The sequence below is a fragment of the Orcinus orca genome, chromosome 8, assembly GCF_937001465.1.
Source record: "Orcinus orca chromosome 8, mOrcOrc1.1, whole genome shotgun sequence".
In the NCBI taxonomy this organism is placed as follows: domain Eukaryota; kingdom Metazoa; phylum Chordata; class Mammalia; order Artiodactyla; family Delphinidae; genus Orcinus; species Orcinus orca.
Genome location: NC_064566.1, coordinates 42085433 through 42108437, shown reverse-complemented (window position 1 = coordinate 42108437; position 23005 = coordinate 42085433). Strand labels below are relative to the sequence as shown.

Here is a 23005-nt window from a genome sequence, read left to right as displayed (position 1 = left end):
AGTGTTTGTCTAAATAAATATTTAACTAAAATACTCTATAAAATTTTGTCATTTTATCTTATGCTTTTAATTCCTCCCAGCACATCCCACCACTTACTCCTAGGGCCATTCATTCCCACTTATGTATAGCATTTCTGGTGAATCAATAAAATGAGTTCTTTTTATATCAAGTAGCAGTGAATATGTACACTTAAAGTTGTTAAGAAACTTTTAGGTAGAGCCTTCTATGATTTTGAAACAGGAATGAAAGAGCATAGGCATAGAGCATATACTATAGTGGGACATTGTCTTATAGCAGAATTTCTCAACTTCAGCACTATTCATATTTTGGGCCAGATAATTCTTTGTTATGGGGAGCTGTCCTATGCATTGTAGGGTGGTCAGCATTCCTGGCCTCTACCCACTGAATGCCAGCAGCTCCCTCTCCTCACCATCCCAGTTTTGACAAAGAAAAATGTCTTCAGACATCACCAAATGTTCCCTGGGGGCTAACATTGCCCCAACTTGAGAACCACTGATTTACAGGAATGTCTCTGGGAAGGTAAACCTCATTGCTGGCAAGGAGTGCAAATAGTGGACCACAAAATAAATTCTGGAAAGGGAATAAAATACATTAAAGAGGGCATTAGTGGACTTAGTAAAGTAGGAACTAATTGGGATACCAGTGGGTTAAAAACTTTGGAAAAGATGGTATTGAATAAAGAGATGGTAGCTAAAGAAGGGAAGAGCATCACATTTGAGATGTAACTTGTGAAGCAGCGTGATCATGTATTGGTGGTAGTGGTGGAGATATCTGATATGAAGGGGAATTAAAGGTCATTGGCAGTCTGGGAGAATGAAAAAGTCTGAATTCAGTGTGTTAAAAGTACTTTTCTGGTCATTCCTCAGGCTCCTTTTTCTCTGCTAGCCCCTTAAATATTCTTCAGAATTCTGTCCTAGGCCTTGATCTCTTTTTACTAGGTCCATTTAGGTAATTACTCAGCACCTTCTGTTTTGTGTGAGGTGAAAGGTTGTATTTTAAATTAGATTTGGAAAAAGCTTCATATAGTCTGGACCTTGGGTGCTCATCACTGCTGCTACTGGGTGGTTAATAAAATCTATATCAGTAGTCTGACTCTTTCTTCCCTGAACTCAGGACCCACAGAGCCAGTTATCTCTACTAGACCAGTCTTCTGGTGTGTTCTCATTGGCACTTTACACTCAGCATTCACAAAACTGAACTCATATCTCCATAGCTGTACTTCTTTCTCTTCCAGTGTTTTCCACCTAATGAATTTATTCATTTAACAAATGTTTATCATGTCACTATCTTGCCAGGCACTCTGTTATCTAGGGCCTTTGTTCTGAGCAAAATAGACCTAGTCCCTGTCCACATGGAGTTTATATTCCTTATCCCTCTTCCAGTCATTGGCCAAGTCTTACTGAGTTTTTTAAATTTCCCAAACATTAATGCTCTGTTACTTCTAGGTGGTTATACATGCTACTTTCTCTACCTGAAACACTATTCTTCTACTTTATAATCTTAGGTCCTTCCCAACTAGCAGGGCTAGATGTTGCTCCTGTACAGTCTCATAACACTTATATTATCCCTATTTTATTACTTATAACATTATATTTTAACTGTTTACTTGTCTAATTTTTCCTATTAGACTCTAAATAGCCTGAGGCAAAGGTCATAATTCTTGTTTTCTCAGTGTCTAGAAGGTACTTAGTTCATCTGAAATGCTTAGTAAATATTTTATTAATTAATATAAAAAAACAATAATATTGAAGTCACTAGCTAGCAGTGGTGGAGGGGAAGACTGTTACTTACTAAAAGTCACCTGGGAAGGTGAAAGCGAGTACCATATATGTTTTATAGACTTTTTCCCCAGATTTCAGAATCTCTGCTTAAACTACAAATATGGACTTTAAATGGAGTGGAGAGTCAGGGTGTAATAGAACAGTGATCTGGAGGTGACATCATTGTTCCTCTATAAAATCTGGGATAAAAAATTAAATTTGACTCAAAATTGAATGTACCTTTATACTGTAACCATTTTGGGATCTGATTCTCTAGTTAAAAATTTATTCCTTTGAGTATACTTAAGGAATATTGAATTTTCTATTTTCAAGTTAGAATCCTATATGTATTTCTCAAGTTTATCCAGCTTCATATTCACATTTGCTTACCAAATTTTTTTTCCTTTAACATACTTACTTTGTTTTCCCCTTTAAAATTTTCCTAAGATTTTAGGTAGAGTATGATTAATGGTATTTTAATCTACTAAAAGAGACTAAAAGCAAAATAAAATGCAGTGATAAATTAAGGTTTGGATTTTAGAAATCTGAATGATCATTTTATTTTTATTTATTTTTTTTAAAATGTTATTTATTTATTTTTATCTGAGTTGGGTCTTCGTTGCTGCATGCAGGCTTTCTCTAGTTGTGGGGAGCAGGGGCTCCTCTTCATTGCGGCGCACGGGCTTCTCATTGCGGTGGCTTCTCTTGTTGCAGAGCACGGGCTCTAGGTGTGCAGGCTTCAGTAGTTGTGGCACACAGGCTCAGTAGTTGTGGCTCGTGGGCTCTAGAGTGCAGGCTCAGTGGTTGTGATGCACAGGCTTAGTTGCTCCGCGGTATGTGGGATCTTCCCGGACCAGGGATTGAACCCATGTGCCCTGCATTGGCAGGCGGATTCTTAACCGCTACGCCACCAGGAAGTCTCTGGATGATCATTGTAAACATTGTTCTGATGTCTGTGCTGCTTATGTCTATTCTGAGAGATAATATAATCTAATCAACAAAGGCATGGACAGTTAAAATTTAACTCTGCAAGCTACCAGCCCTATGTCCTTTGGCAAGTTACTTAACCTCTCTGTGTCTCAGATTCCTCATCTATAAAATGGGGATAACAATGTGGACCCCATAGAGTGTTTTTCATGCAGAATGATAGCAATTTAAGCAACCTTAGGATTCACGTAGTTGAAATTTAAAAAATAGTGATCCTTGGGGGAGGAAAAGGTGGTGATGATGGGTTTTAGAAAGTTGAAAAATACTGCCCTAAAATGTTTTTCCCCTTTGATAGCTTTTTGACAGATTGAGAGATGAAAATCCAGATTTTAGGGAGAAAATCATAGCAGTCAACAGTGAACTCACCCAACCTAAACTGGCTCTTAGTGAAGAAGATAAAGAGATCATCATAGAGTCTACCAATATTATATTCCACTGTGCAGCTACAGTAAGGTTTAATGAAAACTTGAGGTAAGTAAAGGTATTTATATGATATTTGAACTGCAGCACAGTTAAAAGATCTAATTTTAATTCTACTTTTTAGTCAAGTCATTTGAAAGTGTTTTGAAAATGTTTGCTCTCTGTTAATTGTAGCATTCCGTGTCCTACAGAGTATTAAAAGAATTTTCTTTCTCTTCTTAACAGTTTAAAAACATCGGATAGCTAGTATATGTTTATTAGAAGTTGCCATAAATTTATATATGGGGCAGGGAGGAGGCAAGAAATGGGAAGTGTGGAGTAGAAGAAAGAGAAGTTTCCCTTGGGTAGGAGTATTAGTCTTAACAACTAATAATGTTTATTTCCTCTGCCCTCCATTCTTTCAGAAGTATATACCCCAGCAGCTTTGTCTACTTCACACATATTCATCTGAAAATTTTAAAAAGTTAGGCTCAGGTTTTGCAGAGTAAGATGAAATGGCTTATACACTGAAGTCATACCCTGTTTTTGTTTTAAAACTTTGGTATCAGTGTTAAGGGCAGGGTACATTGGATATAGGTTTACTTTAAAAACGGTTTGGACTTCCTTCAAGATGCCCTATTTCAAGAAAAAAATAACATTTTAAATGGTCACTATGTTTTTAAAAATCTAACAAATACACATTTCAAATAATGGTGCTTAATTCAGAGCATTTTTTGATGTTATATACAGTTTTATAATGTTAATCTAATTGTATGGTCTCATATCAATTAAAATGGTGCACACTTCTTTAGATTTCATAATTGCTTGACGGCCTTCTTAAAATGTTTTTAAGTTCAATTCTGATTGTAAAGAGTTTTGAGATTATCCCCCATATTGTCTATGTGTAGAAGTATAAACCTTAATCGACAATGTATAACATGACAGTTCAGTGCCAAAGCATTACAGTGGGTTTTGCCTATATTGCAGGTAAGGACACTATAATAGTCCCTTAGATTCCTCTAACAATGCTTTATAGTTTCAGGGTGTTTTCTCGCTCATTATTTCATTCCATGCTTTATGTTACCCAATGTAGTATAATGGTCAAATCTATTTTATACTTGAGGAAGCTGAGGCAGCACTGTATAATGGAGAGGGCATGAGCTTTGGAATTACACACCTTAGTTCTAATCTTGACTTTATCCTTTATTATCTGGTGGTAATAATTTATTTACATTTTAGTTCTTTTTATGCAGCAATTATGTGTTCAGGATTCAAAAGTGACAAAAGAATCTTATTAGAACTATAGTATAATCTCATTTTCATAAAATATGTATGTACATAAATGTGTATTTATATACATATCTTTTAATATTGGCCAGTTATTATATTTGGATAGTGCGATTACAGGTAGGTTTTTAATATGAAATAGTCCGTCTAACTGGTATTTTTCCCTGTAGTTCTAGCTTTCATTTTTTTCATAACCAAAAGAAAGAGTTCACATAGCCTTATGAAACTGTTTTCAAGGAAAAAGGTATATAGATACTTGATAATTATGGTATAGTCCTCAAAGGGAAAATCAGATGCTTTTGAAGGGGAAGTTGTTTTACAAACAGGCAACATTCATTAGGGTGAAACTCATCCAAGTAACGAGGAGAACCAAAGTGTAATACTTTTGGGGAATGTTTTCTCCTCTTTCTCTTCCCCTCAGGGTAAACAAGGTTACCATTAACAAAAGGGAAATCTTTTTATTATTATTCTTTCTTCTTTCACTAGAGATGCCATAGTGGAAGGAGGTAGACAGGTGAACAAGAAAATTTATTGTTCTTCTCTTCCTTGTCAGGGCATGCATATTTACTGACCTAATCCTAGTCATTAATTGAGATTATTGTTTTCTGTGGAGCAATTTTAATGGATATTGATGTCTAAGTGGTGATACTACAACATTCTAAAATACTGTAGGTTGACATATAATAACTACTTACAAAACAATTATTCTTTATAGCCACTTTTTAAGTTAGCCCACAAATAAAAAATTGTTCAGAGCCTTTACTGCCAGGACAAGAAAATCCAGATTTTACTCCCAACATTATACTCTGTATTTTGGGAGAAATCAAAATAAATTGTACACAGATCCTATTTGCAAAGTCCATATTGTCTATTAGAGGAAATGGAATATACTTAAATAACCATAAAATAGGATAGAAAATGTGGAGTTACTGAAGAGCATACATTAAAGTGCTGTGAGAGTTGAGAGGTGGCAGAGCTCATTTATTTTCAGATACGGTGGTCTATAAATCTTGAAGTGGGAAAAAATGGATATCAAGATTAGGAATTATAAAGAAATACTGACAAAAGTTGAGGAGAGAGTGATATTGAGGATAATAAAGGGAGTTACTTAAATAGTTGACCACAGGTATGGTATCTCTTAGTAAGGAAAGTGAAGGTAGAACAGGGCCATTGGACTTGAGAGTAAAGAAGTATCAGAAGACTAAAGACCATGATGAGGACAGAAAACAGGCTTAAGGGCAGAAATGGGAGGACGGATAGTGTGGTCTGGGGAAAATTCATAGTATGAGATTTTAGAGCTAGAGCAATTTTGGGTGAGAGGGCCCAGGGTATGAATATGAGAGTAGGTGTTCAGAAAGGAGTGGAAGTAAAGATAGATGATTTAGAAAAGATCAAGAAACTGTTGAGCCTAAGGGCATGGACTCTCAAACTTTAGAATGTATTATGAATCTTAAGGATTACTGGAAAATGTGTTAAAAATGCATAGTCTTGGGCTTCCCTGGTGGCGCAGTGGTTGAGAGTCTGCCTGCCGATGCAGGGGACACGGGTTCGTGCCCCTGTCCGGGAAGATCCCACATGCCGCGGAGTGGCTGGGCCCGTGAGCCATGGCCGCTGAGCCTGCGCATCCGGAGCCTGTGCTCTGCAACGGGAGATGCCACAACAGTAAGAGGCCGGCGTACTGCCAAAAAAAAAAAAAAAAGCATAGTCTTGGACTGTATTTGCCAAATTCAGACCCTCTTGTTTTGAGATAATACCCAGGAATCCTCATTTTTAATAAGAGCCTAGGGTGTGATTTAAATTACAAACGACTGGATCCCCTACCCTGATTGATTGTCCCCTTAATAGACATCTGTTTCTATATCTTCATTAAGTTAAAAAAAAATCAGCAGCAGTATAGTGATGAGATCTCATGTAGGTAGTATTTTCTCAGAGGTGGGGAAGGGAGTGATGAGGAAGAGATCAGAATGGCCTGGGGAGCTTATATAAGATGTGATTTAAGGGCTTCCCTGGTGGCGTAGTGGTTGAGAGTCCACCTGCCGATGCAGGGGACACGGGTTCGTGCTCCGGTCCGGGAAGATCCTACATGCCGCGGAGCAGCTAGGCCCATGAGCCAAGGCCGCTGAGCCTGCGCGTCCAGAGCCTGTGCTCTGCAACGGGAGAGGCCACACCAGTGAGAGGCCCGCGTACTGCAAAAAAAAAAAAAGATGTGATTTAAGACACATTAAAAAGTGCCTGAAGATGAGGGCCAGCAATCTGCATTTTTAATAAGCTCACAGGTGTCTGTCAAGCAAAGCATGATCTCTGGTTTAAGGTCTTAAAAGTGTTATCAGCATAGATTTTGAACAACCCAATATGTCAATAGAAGACAGGTGAATAAGAAAATTTATTGGCAGTTCAAGTTGAGCTTTTTCCTTTATTAAAGTGGTTTCTATGTCTACATTAGTGATGGACCATAATTACAAAGATTTATTCATTTTTGCTCTCCCCCCAAAAAGCCAGTGTTATATAAGATGCGTTTATGAATACCCATAACCAAAACATAGTGAGAACTTTATGTTTGTTTGGTACTGCTAAATGCTTTCAGATCTAACATGTCAGGGTCTCAGCCTAAAGTTCAAGGTGTACAAATTGGATGGTAGTAAAACAGAATGAGGATACTAGCCTGGCAGAGATACTAAGTTATTTACATGGGCACAAAATGCCTTCAGGTTTGCGCTGTCAGGTGCAGATGGATGGGAAGAGGTGAGTAGGCAAAGCTCAGGAGTGCTTCCTCTCTCAAGTTATTCCTTATTTTCAGTGACCCAGAAATTCTGTCACCATCCTCAGGAACCTGTAACAAAATATCCTTTGTGTTCTGTTCCCAAAACATCACTCTCCCTACCACTATTGTTTTGCAAATGCAAAAGAAAATAGCACATTGCCTTATAGTCTAGTGGACAGTATCCTCTCTGTGAAACGTCTTTTTTGCTGGATATCTATTTAAACAGATTTTCCTCCCTCAGCTGAGATAAGGAGGGAAAAAGATACACTCATGTTTTTAAGATCCCAGCCCAATTATTCCATTAAAAATTTTTTTTTCTTTTAGTATGTCTTCATAGGTTCTCAGATAATATTAAATTAAAAGAAAAAATAAGTCCCAAGAATTTTTCCTCTCATGAATTACTTCTTATTCCTAGTGACCCAGAACTTGTTGTTCTGTCCTCAGAAACCTGTAACAGGATATTCTCTGTATACCTTTTCGAAAACAGTACCCTCCCCATTCCCACTGTTTTGCAAATGTGATACGCATCAAAGAACTACTTTACAGTCAAGTAGACCAGATTCTATCTGTGACATATCCTGGCCTTTTAAAAGAACAGTTGGATTTTTTTCTTCTTAAATACTGAAAATGTAAGAATTTCGGAAAGTACTCAAAACTATTTTTATTTTTTAAAAAAATTTTCTTGTGGTTTCTCTTTGAAAATACGTTGTTTTCCATAAAACGTAAACATAGAATTTGTAATTTTACTTATTGAAACAATTTCCATATTTCTAACTTTTTCATAGTTATAATTTTCATGATATGATATTTCATCATGTTATTATACTGTAATTTATGTCATGTTCACTTAGTATAGCAAATATAGGGAATTTTTCTGAGGGTGTGGAGAAAAGGGAACCCTCCTACGCTGTTGGTGGGAATGTAAATTGGTGCAGCCAATTTCTATGGAGAACAGTATGCAGGTTCCTCAAAAACTAAAAATAGAGTTGCCATATGGTCCAGCAATCCCACTCCTGGGCACATATATCTGGACAAAACTATAATTCAAAAAGATATATGCAACCCTGTGTTCATAGCAGCACTATTTACAATAGCCAAGACATGGAAACAACCTAAATGTCCATCAGCAGATGAATGGATAGAGAAGATGTGGTGGGGTGTGTGTGTGTGTGTGTGCGCGCGCGCGTGCGCGCGCACGCGCACACAGAGAAATATTACTCAACCATGAAAAAGAATGAAATAACGCCATTTGCAACTACATGGATGGACCTAGAGATTATCATATTACATGAAGTAAGTCAGAAAGAGAAAGACAAATACCATATGATATCACTTATATGCAGAATCTAAAATATGACACAAATGAACTTATCTACAAAACAAACTGACTCACAGACATAGAGAACAGACTTGTGGTTGCCAAGGGGTAGGGGTGGGGGAGGGTTGGATTGGGAGTTGGGGACTAGAGGATGCAAATTATTATAGATAGAATGGATAAACAACAAGGTCCTAATGTATATACACTGGGAACTGTATTTAATATCCTGTAATAAACCATAATGGAAAAGAATATGAAGAAGAATATATATGTATAACTGAATCACTTTGCTGTACACCAGAAGCTAACACAACGTTGTAAATCAAGTATACTTCAATTAAAACACAAAAGCAAAAACACAACCAAAAAACCCAAAAAACAAATTTAGGGAATCTTAATTTCTTTCTGTTTGAAAAATTACAGTTAGAACAAGTTTTTCCTCTTAGTTAATTTCAGTGGGTTAACTAGATTAATAACTCTGTCATCTCTGTAATTCCTGGTACTTTGTCCTAGTCTCTTTCAGATCAGTTGTATCAGTTTATAGTGTCACCAACAGTGTATTACTTTGCCAGTTTTTTCACAGTATTACTGGTTTGGGGTATTTCAACTTTTTTTCCCTCAAGTAAGCTATAAACAAAAGTATAATAGAAAGGAAAAACTATCCACCCCTTAAGTAATATTTATTGAATGCCTATTTTGGGACTATGTTAAGAATAATGCTGAATACTTGCAAGCTGTTTTGTTTAATTTAACTTTATACAAATCTTAGTAGTTAGTCTCCATTATGTATTCTCCTTTACAGATGAAGAAATTGAGGCCTGAGTGCTTGAATGACTTTACAGGGTCACCTAATCCTAGCTGATAGGCAGGCTAAACCAGGGTTTGAACCCAGGTCTTATTCCAGAGTCTTGTTTTTAATCCTGTTTCACTTCATAATCTATATATTTAAAAAATATTATTCACACAGATTTTCCATGTTTTTATAGTTGTCAGTTATTTAATGGCTGTATTCTTTCGTTGTGATAAGATACCTACTTTATTATACCATTTCATAGTGAATATTTGAGCTCTCTAGGCTTTTGCTATTACTAGATGACGCTTCATCGATTATTTTTCTGCATATATACTTTTGCATTTGTGAAATTATTTACCTCAAATAAATTTCAAGAAGGGAATATATAGATCATCTTGGGGTCTTACATTTGCCTCTTGTAACAAATGTATTATAACACCACTTTGAATTTTGTAAGGTAGTCTTAAAAAGGTGTTTGGGTTAATTGCTACAAAGAGAGAAGTAAACATACTTTTACTTGATTATATATTAATATAATTTAATGTTTTTGAGTTTTCTTTGACTGTTTTACCCTTATTGATTTACTTAATGATTCTTACTTCTCCTGGTGGTATAGCCATTCAGAAAACAGTATGCTTTCAAAAATCAAGAGGCAAAAGAAGTCTAAAATGACTTCAAAAATGTATGCATAAAAGCCAAAGACTGAAATTATCTGTGTCTATTTCTGGGTAATTTAAAATTTTTAATTTGTGCTTTTATTTTTACAATCCTAATATGAAGTTTATTTTATAATCAGAAAAATTTTAAACACAACTGGTAGAATGGTTGTACTTCATGTTGAAATAACACACGAAATCTGAGCTAAGGGATCAGTTGTAAAGAAACAAAAACCTCTTTGTCCCTTTCTGTCTTTGATGCTCTAAAATGGAAATAAGATTTTTTTAACAGGTGAAAAAATGACACAGCTTCCCAATTTTTTATTGTCACTTTTTCTTTTACAGAGATGCTGTTCAGTTAAATGTGATTGCTACACGACAGCTTATTCTGCTTGCACAACAGATGAAGAATCTGGAAGTGTTCATGCATGTATCAACGGCATATGCCTACTGCAATCGAAAGCATATTGATGAAGTAGTCTATCCACCCCCTGTGGATCCCAAGAAGCTGATTGATTCTTTAGAGTACGTTTGTTTGAAATTTATATACATTTGCTTTGACCCCAAACTTTGGATCCGAGTTTTGGATCTATTTACATGTATCTCTTGGTCTGTTTCAGTTTCTATCTCTTTCTCTCTAAATCTCCACCCATGCTTATGTATACATTTACCTCTTCCTTATTCAGCAAATTATTATGTATCTACTATGTTCTTTTTATTGTATAGATTTGTACCTAAATGACTTTCCATAAAGTCAATGTGTAAAGTCAGTGTAGAGCTTTCACTTTTGACCAGGTGTGATGGTTGGAGGAAAGCCTCTGAACAACTCATCCATGGTATTAGAGTCTCCGTTTTTCCAAGGAATCAATCTTAGCTGCTAAGAAGTACCTGATATCCATGGAGACTAATGACTGCCTATTCAGTCGCAAGGTCTAATTTATTAAAAGATTATCCTTTTATTTTGCCCAATGGAGTACAGTTGACCCTTGAACAACACGGGCTTGAACTATGTGGGTTCACTTATACACAGATTTTTTTCAATAAATAAGTACTCTAGTACTACACAATCTGCAGTTGGTTGAATCTTTTGATGCAGAACCATGATACAGAGGGCTGACTGTAGAGTTATATGTAGATTTTTGACTGCGTAGTCAACGCAGTCAACGCCCCAACCCCATGTTTTTCAAGTGTCAACTGTATATCTGCAGAGAGGCCTTGAATCATTAGGGAATCGGAGGAGTCATGGTCCTTTAATTGATACTCCTAGTGTTGTTGTTTGTCATCTTTCTGAGGACTAGGATCCTGTCATCAATTATTACTTGAGAAATGTTTGCATTTGATGGATACAAATAGGCATGGCCAAGATTTCATTTGCTTCAGCCTTTACTTTCTCATCGAGTGAAACAAACAAACAGGATCAGAGCAAGAATAAATAAAGGGTCTTTTATAGACGATAATTATAGAAAATTCCAGTATCCGTATCTTCACATACTTGTTAATACTCATATAATATTCCTGTGAGCTTTTTCCTCCTTTATTCTGTTTGCTTTTCGGTCTCTTTTCTTCCAAGGAATCCTATTCACGTTCAGCTCTTCAGTTACCATCCCCTGTTTTCTCAGTTGAATTCTTTTCTTCCCAAGGGTGCTACAGAATGTTGGTAGCTCCTTCTCCAAGTTTTCTTCTAAAATAAACACATAAGTCCATTTCTTTAAAGTTTTCCTGGAAATATGAGGAAGTGGACAGGTTTGTAAGGAAACTAATAAGTATGGGAGCTTACTGAGACATTCTTACGGCAGTTCCCTGGTTTCTGTTTTCTAATTCGTTTCTTAGATGGTCCCAAATGTCTACCTCATTTTCCTCAGGTCAGTAGGCAGAAGTGTTTAATATCTCTGGGAACAGCTGGGTGTGGAAGTTAATAAATCTTTTTACTTTTTCTCTTATTAGCAGTTTGTATGTCCAGACATCGAAGTTGCTGAGAAAGAGCCTATAACCTTCTAATTCTATTATTTCCTTTCTTTGCTTACAAAGAAATCTGACCAACTGGCCAACAGATAATTTTAGGATAACTCATAGATTGGCTCTGTAAACTCACTCCAGTGATGAGGCTTACTGACTCTAAAAGTCTTTCCTCGATTTAGCTAGTTTGTCTTTTTTTTGCGGTACGCGGGCCTCTCACCGTTGTGGCCTCTCCCGTTGTGGAGCACAGGCTCCGGATGCGCAGGCTCAGCAGCCATGGCTTACAGGCCCAGCCGCTTCGCGGCATGTGGGATCTTCCCGGACTGGGGCACGAACCCGTGTCCCCTGCATCGGCAGGCGGCCTCTCAACTGCTGCGCCACCAGGGAAGCCCTTGTTTTTTTTTAATATAGCAGCTCTCTCTTCCATTTTTCAAAGTTCATCTCCACTATGGAATTTTTCCTAAGTTGAGTAGCAACCTCCCTTCAATTTTGTTAGTGTTCTTTTCCTTCTACATGCAAAAAGTACTTCCACATACAGAAGAAAGTTTATCTTGATAGTCTCCATTTTATGCACCCTTATCAGTTAGTATGGGTATCATTTGTGCACTGATAGAGTACTTAGTATGCATTGTATTATAGACAGGAAGAAAAACTATCTGAAAACAAGTACACAATGTTTTGGAATTAGAAATTTAGACTGGAAAAGACTATAGAGATCACCTAGTGTATCACCCTCCTCTTACAGATTATCATAGTAGAACTTTTCTTCAGAGACACTGAGAGAATTGGAGGAATTTTGTGACTTCACAGTAGGTTGCTAATTGAACTTTTACAGCACGGTTCAATTTATTTTTATCATTTACCCCAGTATTTGTTAGTGTTGCTAGTGAGAGTATAACAAGTTTTAGTGCTTCACCTTAAATATTTAGATTACTAGACCTTTTATGTTGATTGTAAATGTATGTTCATTTAAAATGTATATAATTTACATGTTATGCTGTTATGGTGATTATACACAAATCTGTAATTCTTAATCTGAAACCCTTGGGGCCAGATGTATTTTGGAATTTATTTAGACTTTAGAAAGGAAATATAATCTATGTATTGTGTAATATGAAATAACTTCAACTGGATTCGGGGTAGCACCCCTCATCAAACACATATGAAGTATATGAATACGTACAACTAAATGATGTTTTTTTTTAAAAAAAAAAAGAACATAAATCAGTTCTGATTCACTTTTGCTACCGACCATATGAGTTATTAAAGAACTCTTGGTTTTCAGACCTTTGTGGGTATAGAAACTGGATATAAGAGATAATGGAGTTCTGGTTGATATTTAATGAAAGTAAAGCTAATTTCCATTTTTTTTAGTAAAAGTTGTTGTCAGATCACTTGAGTCAGAGCAACAGATATGTTTGAAATATGCAAAGTGTTTTTTCATTTTATAGTAAAACATCCGAAAATATTTTTGCATGCAATTTCTTTGTTTACCAGGTGGATGGATGATGGCCTAGTAAATGACATCACACCAAAATTGATAGGAGACAGACCTAATACATACATATACACAAAAGCATTGGCAGAATATGTTGTACAACAAGAAGGAGCAAAGCTAAATGTGGCGATTGTGAGGCCATCAATTGTTGGTGCCAGTTGGAAAGAACCTTTTCCAGTAAGTTGTTAGAAATCTTTGTAAATAATTGGAATTGGGAATTTTAAGGCATAATTCTGTACAAAAAGAGTTGGCAATTTTTTATGAGCGGGTTTTGTTTACTGAACATGGCTTACTATGGCAAAGTTGTTTCTGTTTGTAGAAAGAGACACTCTTATTGGTACTTTTATTTCTAATGTAATACTGTATGTATACATATGCAGATCAATTTTTAAAATGTTAATTGAAAATTAAATCGAAGGCTATGGTGTTGTCTGGAGTCAAAGGAGACCATGAGTTTTCTTCATGATTGATGAGGGATTGGACTCTGACACGTCAACGTTTGTTGGAGTTTAAAATTATTTGCAGATTAGTTTCCCTTGCAGAGGTGAAGGAAATAGAGATGAGAATATTCAGATCTTATTTTATTTCATTTGCTTTTTAGTACCAAAAAGAGGCAGGCCTTCCAAGAGGTTGACTCCTCCCTGTATAGATTACAAGCTAAGGAAGATAAGAGATTTCTGTGATCTGCTGTAGAAAAGCAAGGCATTATGGTATTTGTGAATCCCTGAAATAAGAGAAAACATAAGAGATAAATTGATTTAGGAAAAACTTAGGTCTCTGTAATGGTAGTAAATGATAGTATCTCTTCTGTTGCTTTGGCATTATTCTGTTTTCTTCTGTTTTATTCAGTAATTTTGAGGAGGATTTACCATTTCCCTCAATCTCAGGCTGCTGCCTTAGTACATAGCACAAAATCAAACTTAAACAGTCATCATTTAGCTAAAATATTTGACAGATATAAACTCCTTTTTTAAAAATTCTCTTTGCAGAGAGTTAATGGAAGAGTAGGTATGCCTTTGAAAACTATTTTACTTAGTCATTTGCAATCTCAGAGGAAGACTGCTTCTATTTAAGATGGGGAGAAATATTCTGGCCTGAATCTAGTCTGTTTTTTAGTTTTTAGAAGAAAACTACCAAGTATGTATGTGGAGTTATAGATTTCAAATGATAAATCTCTAGTTTCATAATATTTCTAAGCTCCCTCCCTTTTTTTAATTTTTGGTATTAGGGATGGATTGATAACTTTAATGGACCAAGTGGTCTCTTTATTGCGGTAAGTAAGCCTTTTGTTTTATTGAATATTCTGTACTTTTTTTCTGTTTTCTGTGTATCTGTATATTGTGTATATGTGCTTTGGCTTATATATCTTAAGGTGTTGTTTTTAATTTCAACAAAGGCAGGGAAAGGAATTCTTCGAACAATGCGTGCCTCCAACAATGCCCTTGCAGATCTTGTTCCTGTAGATGTAGTTGTCAACATGAGTCTTGCGGCAGCCTGGTATTCCGGAGTTAATAGGTATATGAGATGACAGTGTCACTTGTTAAATATATAGTAACTGAGATGGGAATACTAATGTTAAATAATCCCTCATAACTGATATTTATCAGTTTTATTAACCCATACCAATATTATATAGGCATTATCACTTTAAACTGCAAGAGTTGGTTTAAATAGGCGATGAAGTGGTTCCATCAGCAATTATTAAGAATTAACATAAATTCTTGTGTACTGCCCACAGGATGGACAAGGTCATTAGAAATTAAAAAAACATGTTTTTTTAAAAATCCAAACTAGAACTTGGTATAAACTTGGCGTATATAAAGAGCTAAAATTCGCAGAGAATGGCTTACATATATCAAATATGCACACTACAGCACTTTAATCAACTCATGGGCCTCCTTTTAAAAGGGAGTAGTAGCATTTACAGGTAACACCTAAGCCTAAACACCTAAGCTTCTTAGTAACTTTTTTCTAAATAATAAACTGCCCTTATTTTTGAAGTCAGTATTTTATATCTTAAAAAGGAGGGATATGATTATATGAATATATTGTTTCTGGTGAAAGGGAACTCAATTCATAATTGTTTCAGCTAGAGCCTCTGAAAATGGGAAGGAGATAGGAAGAGCTGAGGTTGTTTGTTGTTCTTTTTCCTCGCATGAAAAACAGACACTCCTGCTAATACAAAGAAGAAAATATGAAGTCTATATTATTTTTTATAAATAATTTTTTTGGTAGAATAGGGAAAAAGGGTAGTGTAAATAGTCGTTCAGACACAAAAATTAATCCTTTAAAGGTAATATTTTAAATATTCACTGTAGAAGAGGTAGCCATCATCCTCATTTCTTCCTACTTAAGTATCATGTAAGATTTAGATTGGTTAAGTTTAGCCTCTTTTTATGTTTCATTGCTTTGATCTTTGTCTTTGCAGACCAAGAAACATCATGGTGTATAATTGTACAACAGGCAGCACTAATCCTTTCCACTGGGGTGAAGTTGGTATGATTTTACCTGTGTTTTTGAATGTTAGAATAAATTTTAACGAACTTAAAATGTTCACTGAGTTTTTACGTTAGAATAACCCATGAGGCATTAAAGCCACCAGTTACCAATTTATTCTTATTTTAATTGCCATGTTAGAATATCTACTAGTACTGCCTTTTGGTCCTTAATAATGTTTCATAAATTTTAAAATATCCTGCTGTATATTCCTTCCTCATCCCACCCTTGTCTGACCCTTACTATTTCTCTGCTGCCATCTGCAGCAACGCCTATAGATACTCGTGGTATGGAAATAATGCTTTTTTCCTCCCTCGTGGGTACTCTCAATCCTGATGTTCCCTGTTCACAGGCAGTATCACTTCCAACTACAAGAGTTGGTATATTGTAGGAGATAGCTAGTTGTCCTAAGAGTAATAACTGAAGGAATTAGCAAGTAGAATACATGTTGCCAGAATATTTTCTATTACATTTATTAATCTGTTTAAATTCACAGATTCACAGCAGGTAGTGTATATGCTATGTTACTTGTTTTAGAATAGGAATAGTATAACTTAAAGGCCTACTTAAATTGAATCATTTTTAAGTTGTTGGTTTATGTTTTCAAATTTAAAGTAAAATGTATTTACAGTGTTGATTTAGTACTAGGTCTTATTTTACCTCTAATTGAACAATTTTTGTTACCCTTGAGGAGCGATTTGATTTTAAAGTAAATCTTTGTCTTTCATCCTCGGGTTTTTTATGGCATTTTTATTTCAATTGAAAGATTGACTGTTAGAGCATATAAGAAAAAGAAAATCTAGGGTGCTTTTAATTTTATGATACTTTGTATTCTTTTAAGAATTTTAAAACACTTTAATGAGTTAGGTTTTTTGTAGTCTTTCATTGTGTTATGAAGTTTAGCAAAAATCAAGTTGAGCTTTATTTTAGTGAATATTCCAGTATACATTTCCATTGAAGTATTAACATACATGATAATAGATTTGATTATTTTGATATTGCATAACCTAAATAAATTACAACAGAAGTTAATTTGGGGTTGTTTTAAGCTTGTTGATATATGTTAATTTGAGCAACTTAATTATTCACAAGCAAAGGATGATGGTTTCCCTTTTCTTTTTTAAGTAAGTACAGTAATAAGAATCTGGAAGGAGGAACAGAAAGAAAGAAGCTATCATGAGAGGTGAAATATAGAAACTGACATTGTAAACTGATGTAGGTAAAACATTAAAAGGATTTTTAAGAGTGAATTTTAGCAAAAATTCATTCATCTAATTAAAATTCATAAATAGTGGCAGTTCTAAAATCATTTGAGTTCCGCAGTCTAATACCCATATTCTCTTAGCTACTATAGAAAATAGAAAAGTTTGTTTTTTAAATGAGCAAACTCTTACATCTTTGGTAAAATATTTTGCTTTGTAAAAACATGTGTTTTTGTTTTTTTTTTCAAAACTTCATTACATGGTTATTATCAAAGCTGTTACACAACTTTTCTTCCTCAGAATACCATGTAATTTCCACTTTCAAGAGGAATCCTCTCGAACAGGCCTTCAGACGGCCCAATGTAAATCTAACCTCCAATCACCTTTTATATCATTACTGGATTGCTGTAAGCCATAAGGCCCCAGCATTCCTGTATGATATCTACCTCAGGATGACTGGAAGAAGCCCAAGGTAATGGTGACTAGCTCTGTCTTATCTGTTCCTCTGACTGTTAAGCAACCCATGCTTACGCTAAAATGCATATTAACTCTGTATTTGTTTATGCTTATGATAAGGCTTAATGGCCTTTTGTGAATGAGAAGACTCTTGAATTTAAGAATTTGTCAGAAAAGCGAAGGTAGTATTATAATTCACTCTGTTTTAAAGTTTGGATGATAAATTATTGTCATGTGCTGAATTCTAGGTCTAACTTCAGGTATTTTTTCTGAATAACAAATAACATTCAAAATGCTTTGATGCTTATTTTTCCTACAGGATATTATCTAAATCATTCCTTCAAGATGAATCCTTTAAACCAAGTATTCAGGCGCCCCAATATTAAGTTGTATTCCAACAACTTATTGCTTCATTATTGGAAGGGTGTCAGACATACAGTACCTGCATTATTGCTCGATCTTGCACTCAGGTTGACAGGTCAGAAACCGTGGTAAGAAGAATAGCAGTAAATACACTATGTATTGGTAAGGTGGTGGAAGCTTGCTGGAGAGACAAAAAGTCGCTAGCATGAGCTTTACCTTTAGAATTACTAACCTGATTAATCACAATCACAGTCAGGATGCTAGGACATTTCTTAGAAATTAAGCATATTTGGGGAGACTAACTGTGGATCTCATCTGATTGGGCCATTGATCCTCCAAAATCCCATAATATAGGAAATGTCCAGCGTCAAGGTTGTCATTGTTATTACAAGCTGAAATTGAGCCCTTCTCTCCCCGTTAAAAACTTGGAGGTGAGTTTTATAGGGGATTAAGGGTTGAATGTTTTGCTTTAAGTGGATTGTGCAGTTTTATATGAAAAAACCTAGGATGCTTCTAGAAAATTAACTGCTTGAGCTATCTCAGCTTCCTATTCAGCTTATAATATGGTAATTACCGTTTTTGACTAATTTTTAAGGTTGAGAATTTAAAACAGAAGTTAACAAATGGAAAACTTTCTATTATAGTTGTTATGGCCTTTCTTTCTTTTCTTTTTTATTGAAACCCCACAAACTTAAATAAAGTAATCCTACTGTCTTTACCACAATTATAGTGAAATATACTATAAAATATTTATTTTTTTAACTACATTGGCATTATAGTGGAGCCTTTGATTAGAGAGTTCAGGATTTGAGTATTTATGTATAAAGAAGATGCTGATTCCAGAACTTTCATCAACTGCTCAAAAAAATAAAAGTGAGGTATCTTCCAGTTATAGTGTATCAAGATCTGAGTTACATGTAGGGAATTTTCTGTGGATTCAGTTGTCCATTATGTTTCTAACCCTGTATGTTAAATATTGAAATACAAGAGAGGTGTTGAATTGAACAACTTTAGAATAGGTAAAGAAATACTCAGTGGAAAGAAGATCCAAAATACATTAAAACCATCTTCAAGTTTTCCTAGAATGATCTGCAAAGTACAGTATTTGTCATTGGCAACATTCTTTCGTGGCTAAAAAGCAGATGTAAATTTATGAGTGATGGCAGTGATGCTGTCTTGATATTAATAAAGTTGTTGCAAATTAGAGCAGAACAATCAAAACTAGGTCAAAAAAGTAAAATAAGTTAAATATATCACAGTGCTTTACACAGAAAATGGGGCTTAGTAAACTTAAAAAATGAAGAGCCAAAGTTTATTAAATAATTTATAGTAGATGTTGCTACATAACAAATCATCTCAAACTTAGTGGCTTAAAACAGCAGTAGTCATTTTATTTCTTTCAGGATCTGGAATTCAGGAAGGAATCCACTGGGCAACTTTGTCTTAGAGGTCTTTCATGTGATTGTGGTCAGATGGAGCTGAAAGGGGGGCGTGCAGTGGAACAGCTGGTATCACTGTCTCTTCATGTTGTGTCAGGATCTCTTCATAGAGTCTCTTTGCAAGGACCAGTGGTAGCCTTAGGGGAATTGGACTACTTACATTGGCAACTGAAGGCTTCAAGGAAAAGTGCTTCAGCAGGCAAGGTGGAAGTTATGTGCATTTTCTGACCTACCTAAGGAAATCATGCAGCACTACTTCCACCTCATTCTTTTAGTCACAGGCGAGTCACAGATCCTCCAAGATTGAAGAAGGGATATAGAGAATAGTCAAGATCATCTTGTAAATGAACGGGTGAGATGAAAGGTATTGTTGCAGCCATTTTTGGAAAGTGCAGTCTGCTATAGTCAGGCCTCTGGTGCAAACAATTCATATTCCTCCTACATGGAAAATACTCTTGCCTTTTCCCCCCAAAACCTCTCTGACATCAGCTTGAAGCCAGTGTGGTCAGCGAAATCTGGTAAATTGTGGATGAAGCTCTTTAGGAGTGTTTTTTCAGGTATAGTTCCTCAAGTGTTAATCTGAAACCTGTGAACTAAAGTGACAGGTTACCTGCTGCCCGTCCACCCAACATATAATAGTGAGACAAGCATAGGAAATACTTTAGACAGTCTTGTTCGAAAGAGAGAAAAAGAGAGGCATGCAGCAATCAGTGGTCCATAACAGTTCTGCATTCCAGCAGGGTCCCGTTTGATGATTTCTTAGTTAGGGCTCATTCCCACTCCCTGGTTGTTTTCTGAGGCTTTTGGCTCTCCCCTCTGAGTCATCCTTCTTTTCCCATAAAAAAAATGGCCTGTGTTTGCAACTGAACAGCCTTCGTACCCTACTTCCTGCCTGTAAAAAGTTGGGAATCTTCAGGGCAGGGATTGGCAAACTTTCTGTAAAGGGCCATATAGTAAATATTTTAGCCTTTGTGAGCCATGGATTCTGTTGTAACTACTTAACTCTGCTGTTAAATGTAGCTTCCACCTTGTAACTACTCAATTCTGCAGCCTTAGGCAATATGTAAATGAATAAGCATGACTGTGTTCCAATCAGACTTTATTTACAAAAACAGGTGGATTTGGCCCCTAAGCTCTGGTTTGCTGGCCCTTGATCCAGAGGCCTCTTTTCATTTGGTACTGTCTCTGTCCTTTTAAGTGTAAACTCATAGGATTCCTTTTAAAACTGTGTGGGTTTCCCTTGTATCTATTTTAAAACAATCCACTCCATTAGACCAAAGCCCACATATCTTTTTGAGACATAACCTTCTCTATCTTGGGTTCCTTATGAGGTTACTGTGGGATAACACCCTTGAATCTTAGATCCTTAGACTCTTACATCCTGCCTCTTAAACAATAGAGCTTATGTAAGACATGTCTTTAACATCTAGAGTGAAACTTTTGTTTGTCTGAAAGGTTCTATGAAGTATACTACCTTAAATCTTTCTGCGGTCCTAACAAAGAATCTTATATTTACATTCTGGATTTGATCTATCCCCAGAAGTTGTTTCTTAAAGAATTCCTGGCTGGAAATTTACATTCCTTCCAAGTTGCACCCAAACAGATAGTTCATTTTTTAAGATTATCTTTGAGGAAATCTTAGCTAGGTCATCGAGTTTATTAGATACATTTTCCATGTGACCACAGGTGACAATTTTGTTCTTTTAACTTCCAACATTATTTTCCTCACTTACCTTGAAACTCTCACCAACAGTTTCCTTAGAGCCCTTTTATTTTTTCCACTAACACTCTTGGTCCTTCCAGGTTTTAGCAGTGGTTTCCAGGGCCTTCCAGTTTCTGTCTGCCCCCTAATCCTAAAGTCAGTACTGCATGTTTAGATTCTTATTATAGCAGTCCCTCACTCCCAGTACTGATATCTGTTCCCATTATTTGTGCTGCATAACAAATCTTTCAGTTCCCATTATTTGTGCTGCATAGCAAATCTTTCAAATTTATTATCTTTCTTTTTTTAAAAAATTGAGATCTAATTGACATCAAACTTAGTATCTTAAAACAGTAATCATTTCATTTATTGCTCATGATTTCTGTGGGTCAGAAATTCTAGAAGCCTTTGATGGGGTGGTTTTTTCTCAGGATCTTTCAAGTGGTTGCAGTCATAGGGGCTGGAACAGGTACACTGTAGGAATGGTAAAGGAGAGAAAGGGTACAGAGCAGCTGGGTGGCCAGGCATCTTTCTCTCTTCATATAGTCTCAGAGCCTTTCAATGTGGTCTCTACACGTGGACTAATTTGGGCCTCCTCACAGCCTGGCAGCCTCAGGGGGAGTTGGACAGCATACATGACCTCTGAAGGCTTCAAGGGTGAGTATTCCAGTGAGCAAGGCAGAAAGCTACATCACTTTTTCTTACCTCCCCACGGAAGTCACACAGTGTCACTTCCTCCTCATTCTTTTTGTATAAGTTACCTTCACCTCTTAATAGGGCGATAATTAAGGTGATATTATAGGTGAACATGTAAGATGGGAGATAATATTTGCAGCCACCTTTGGAAATTAAAATACAAATAGGAAACATCAAATAAAGAATCTTCTTACATGAGGTTTGTCCTGTACAAGGCTTCCTAAGTATCAAAGCAGGAATGCTTTGGGAGCCTATACTGTAAAAGCAACAAGAGACATAAAGGTTTTTTATTAGGCAATATTATAAATGTTAAATATAAATATAGCAAATTTATATTAATTTATATGTAATATAAATTACATATTTACAAATATAAATATGTAGTTTATATTAATTTGTTCAGATATTTACTGAGCAAGGTACTGGCCTCTATACCTTATATTGGGGCCTTAATATAATGCCTAGTTCTGCATTAAACTAATGTCAGTCATGTCATTCATGATGTCCAGTTTACTCATTTACATTATTCTGAGTACCAGCTAGATAAAAATCTGACTTACTCTATATCTTGACATAATTTAAAAAGTATACACATCATATGGATTCCTGGTTAATAGTCACTGGGGACTAAGATGCATGATATTATCACATGTAGAAGCAGTATAAATTATTTACTCTAGCTCTTGAAATGTAGTAGATATTTCATCACTCTTAAAATGGTATTTAAAAAAAATGTTTCCATTGTCTTGTTTTTTTTTGATTATTTAGCTTAACTTTCTCCAGCTTAACTTCTCTGAATATGATATTTTTTTATCTTTGTGATTCTCAGTGGAGGACAATTTTGCCTCCCTCAAGGGACATTGGACAATTTTTGGAGATGTTTTTAGTTATCACAACTGGGGGATGGGTGCTACTAGCATCTAGTGAGTAGAGACCAGGGATGCTGCCGAGCATCTTACAGTGCACAGGACAGCCCCCTACCACAAATAATTATCTGCCCTAAAATGTCTATAGTGCTGAGGTTGAGGAACCCTGGACTAGATGACCATTAAGATCTTGCCTGCCTCTAAAAGATTGTGATTATTTTTTACAGGTTGCTGTAATAAAGAATAAATACTCAGAACATACATGGCAGTGTAGTCCCAGGCATCTGCTCTTACAGCATGTTTAACCAAAGATTGATGGTGCAAAGCTTTAAGTTTCTTTTTATCCCC

The 23005-nt window shown here is 35.8% G+C and overlaps 1 protein-coding gene across 6 annotated transcripts in view; it reads left to right on the top strand.

Moving 5' to 3' along the window:
* FAR1 (fatty acyl-CoA reductase 1) overlaps positions 1-23005 on the top strand; it is a 73873-nt gene that overhangs the window by 40507 nt on the left and 10361 nt on the right. For 3 of the 6 annotated variants that reach the window (XM_004279164.4, XM_033404449.2, XM_049713799.1), the window contains 7 exons: positions 3065-3240; positions 10329-10508; positions 13437-13614; positions 14666-14710; positions 14834-14952; positions 15866-15933; positions 17436-17607. In XM_004279164.4, coding sequence (XP_004279212.2) covers positions 3065-3240; positions 10329-10508; positions 13437-13614; positions 14666-14710; positions 14834-14952; positions 15866-15933; positions 17436-17607 — 938 coding nt within the window. Of the gene's footprint in view, positions 1-3064; positions 3241-10328; positions 10509-13436; positions 13615-14665; positions 14711-14833; positions 14953-15865; positions 15934-17435; positions 17608-17910; positions 18083-19357; positions 21753-23005 lie in introns of all 6 variants that reach the window. The other 3 variants (XR_007478868.1, XR_004476504.2, XM_049713798.1) reach the window with 3 other exon arrangements.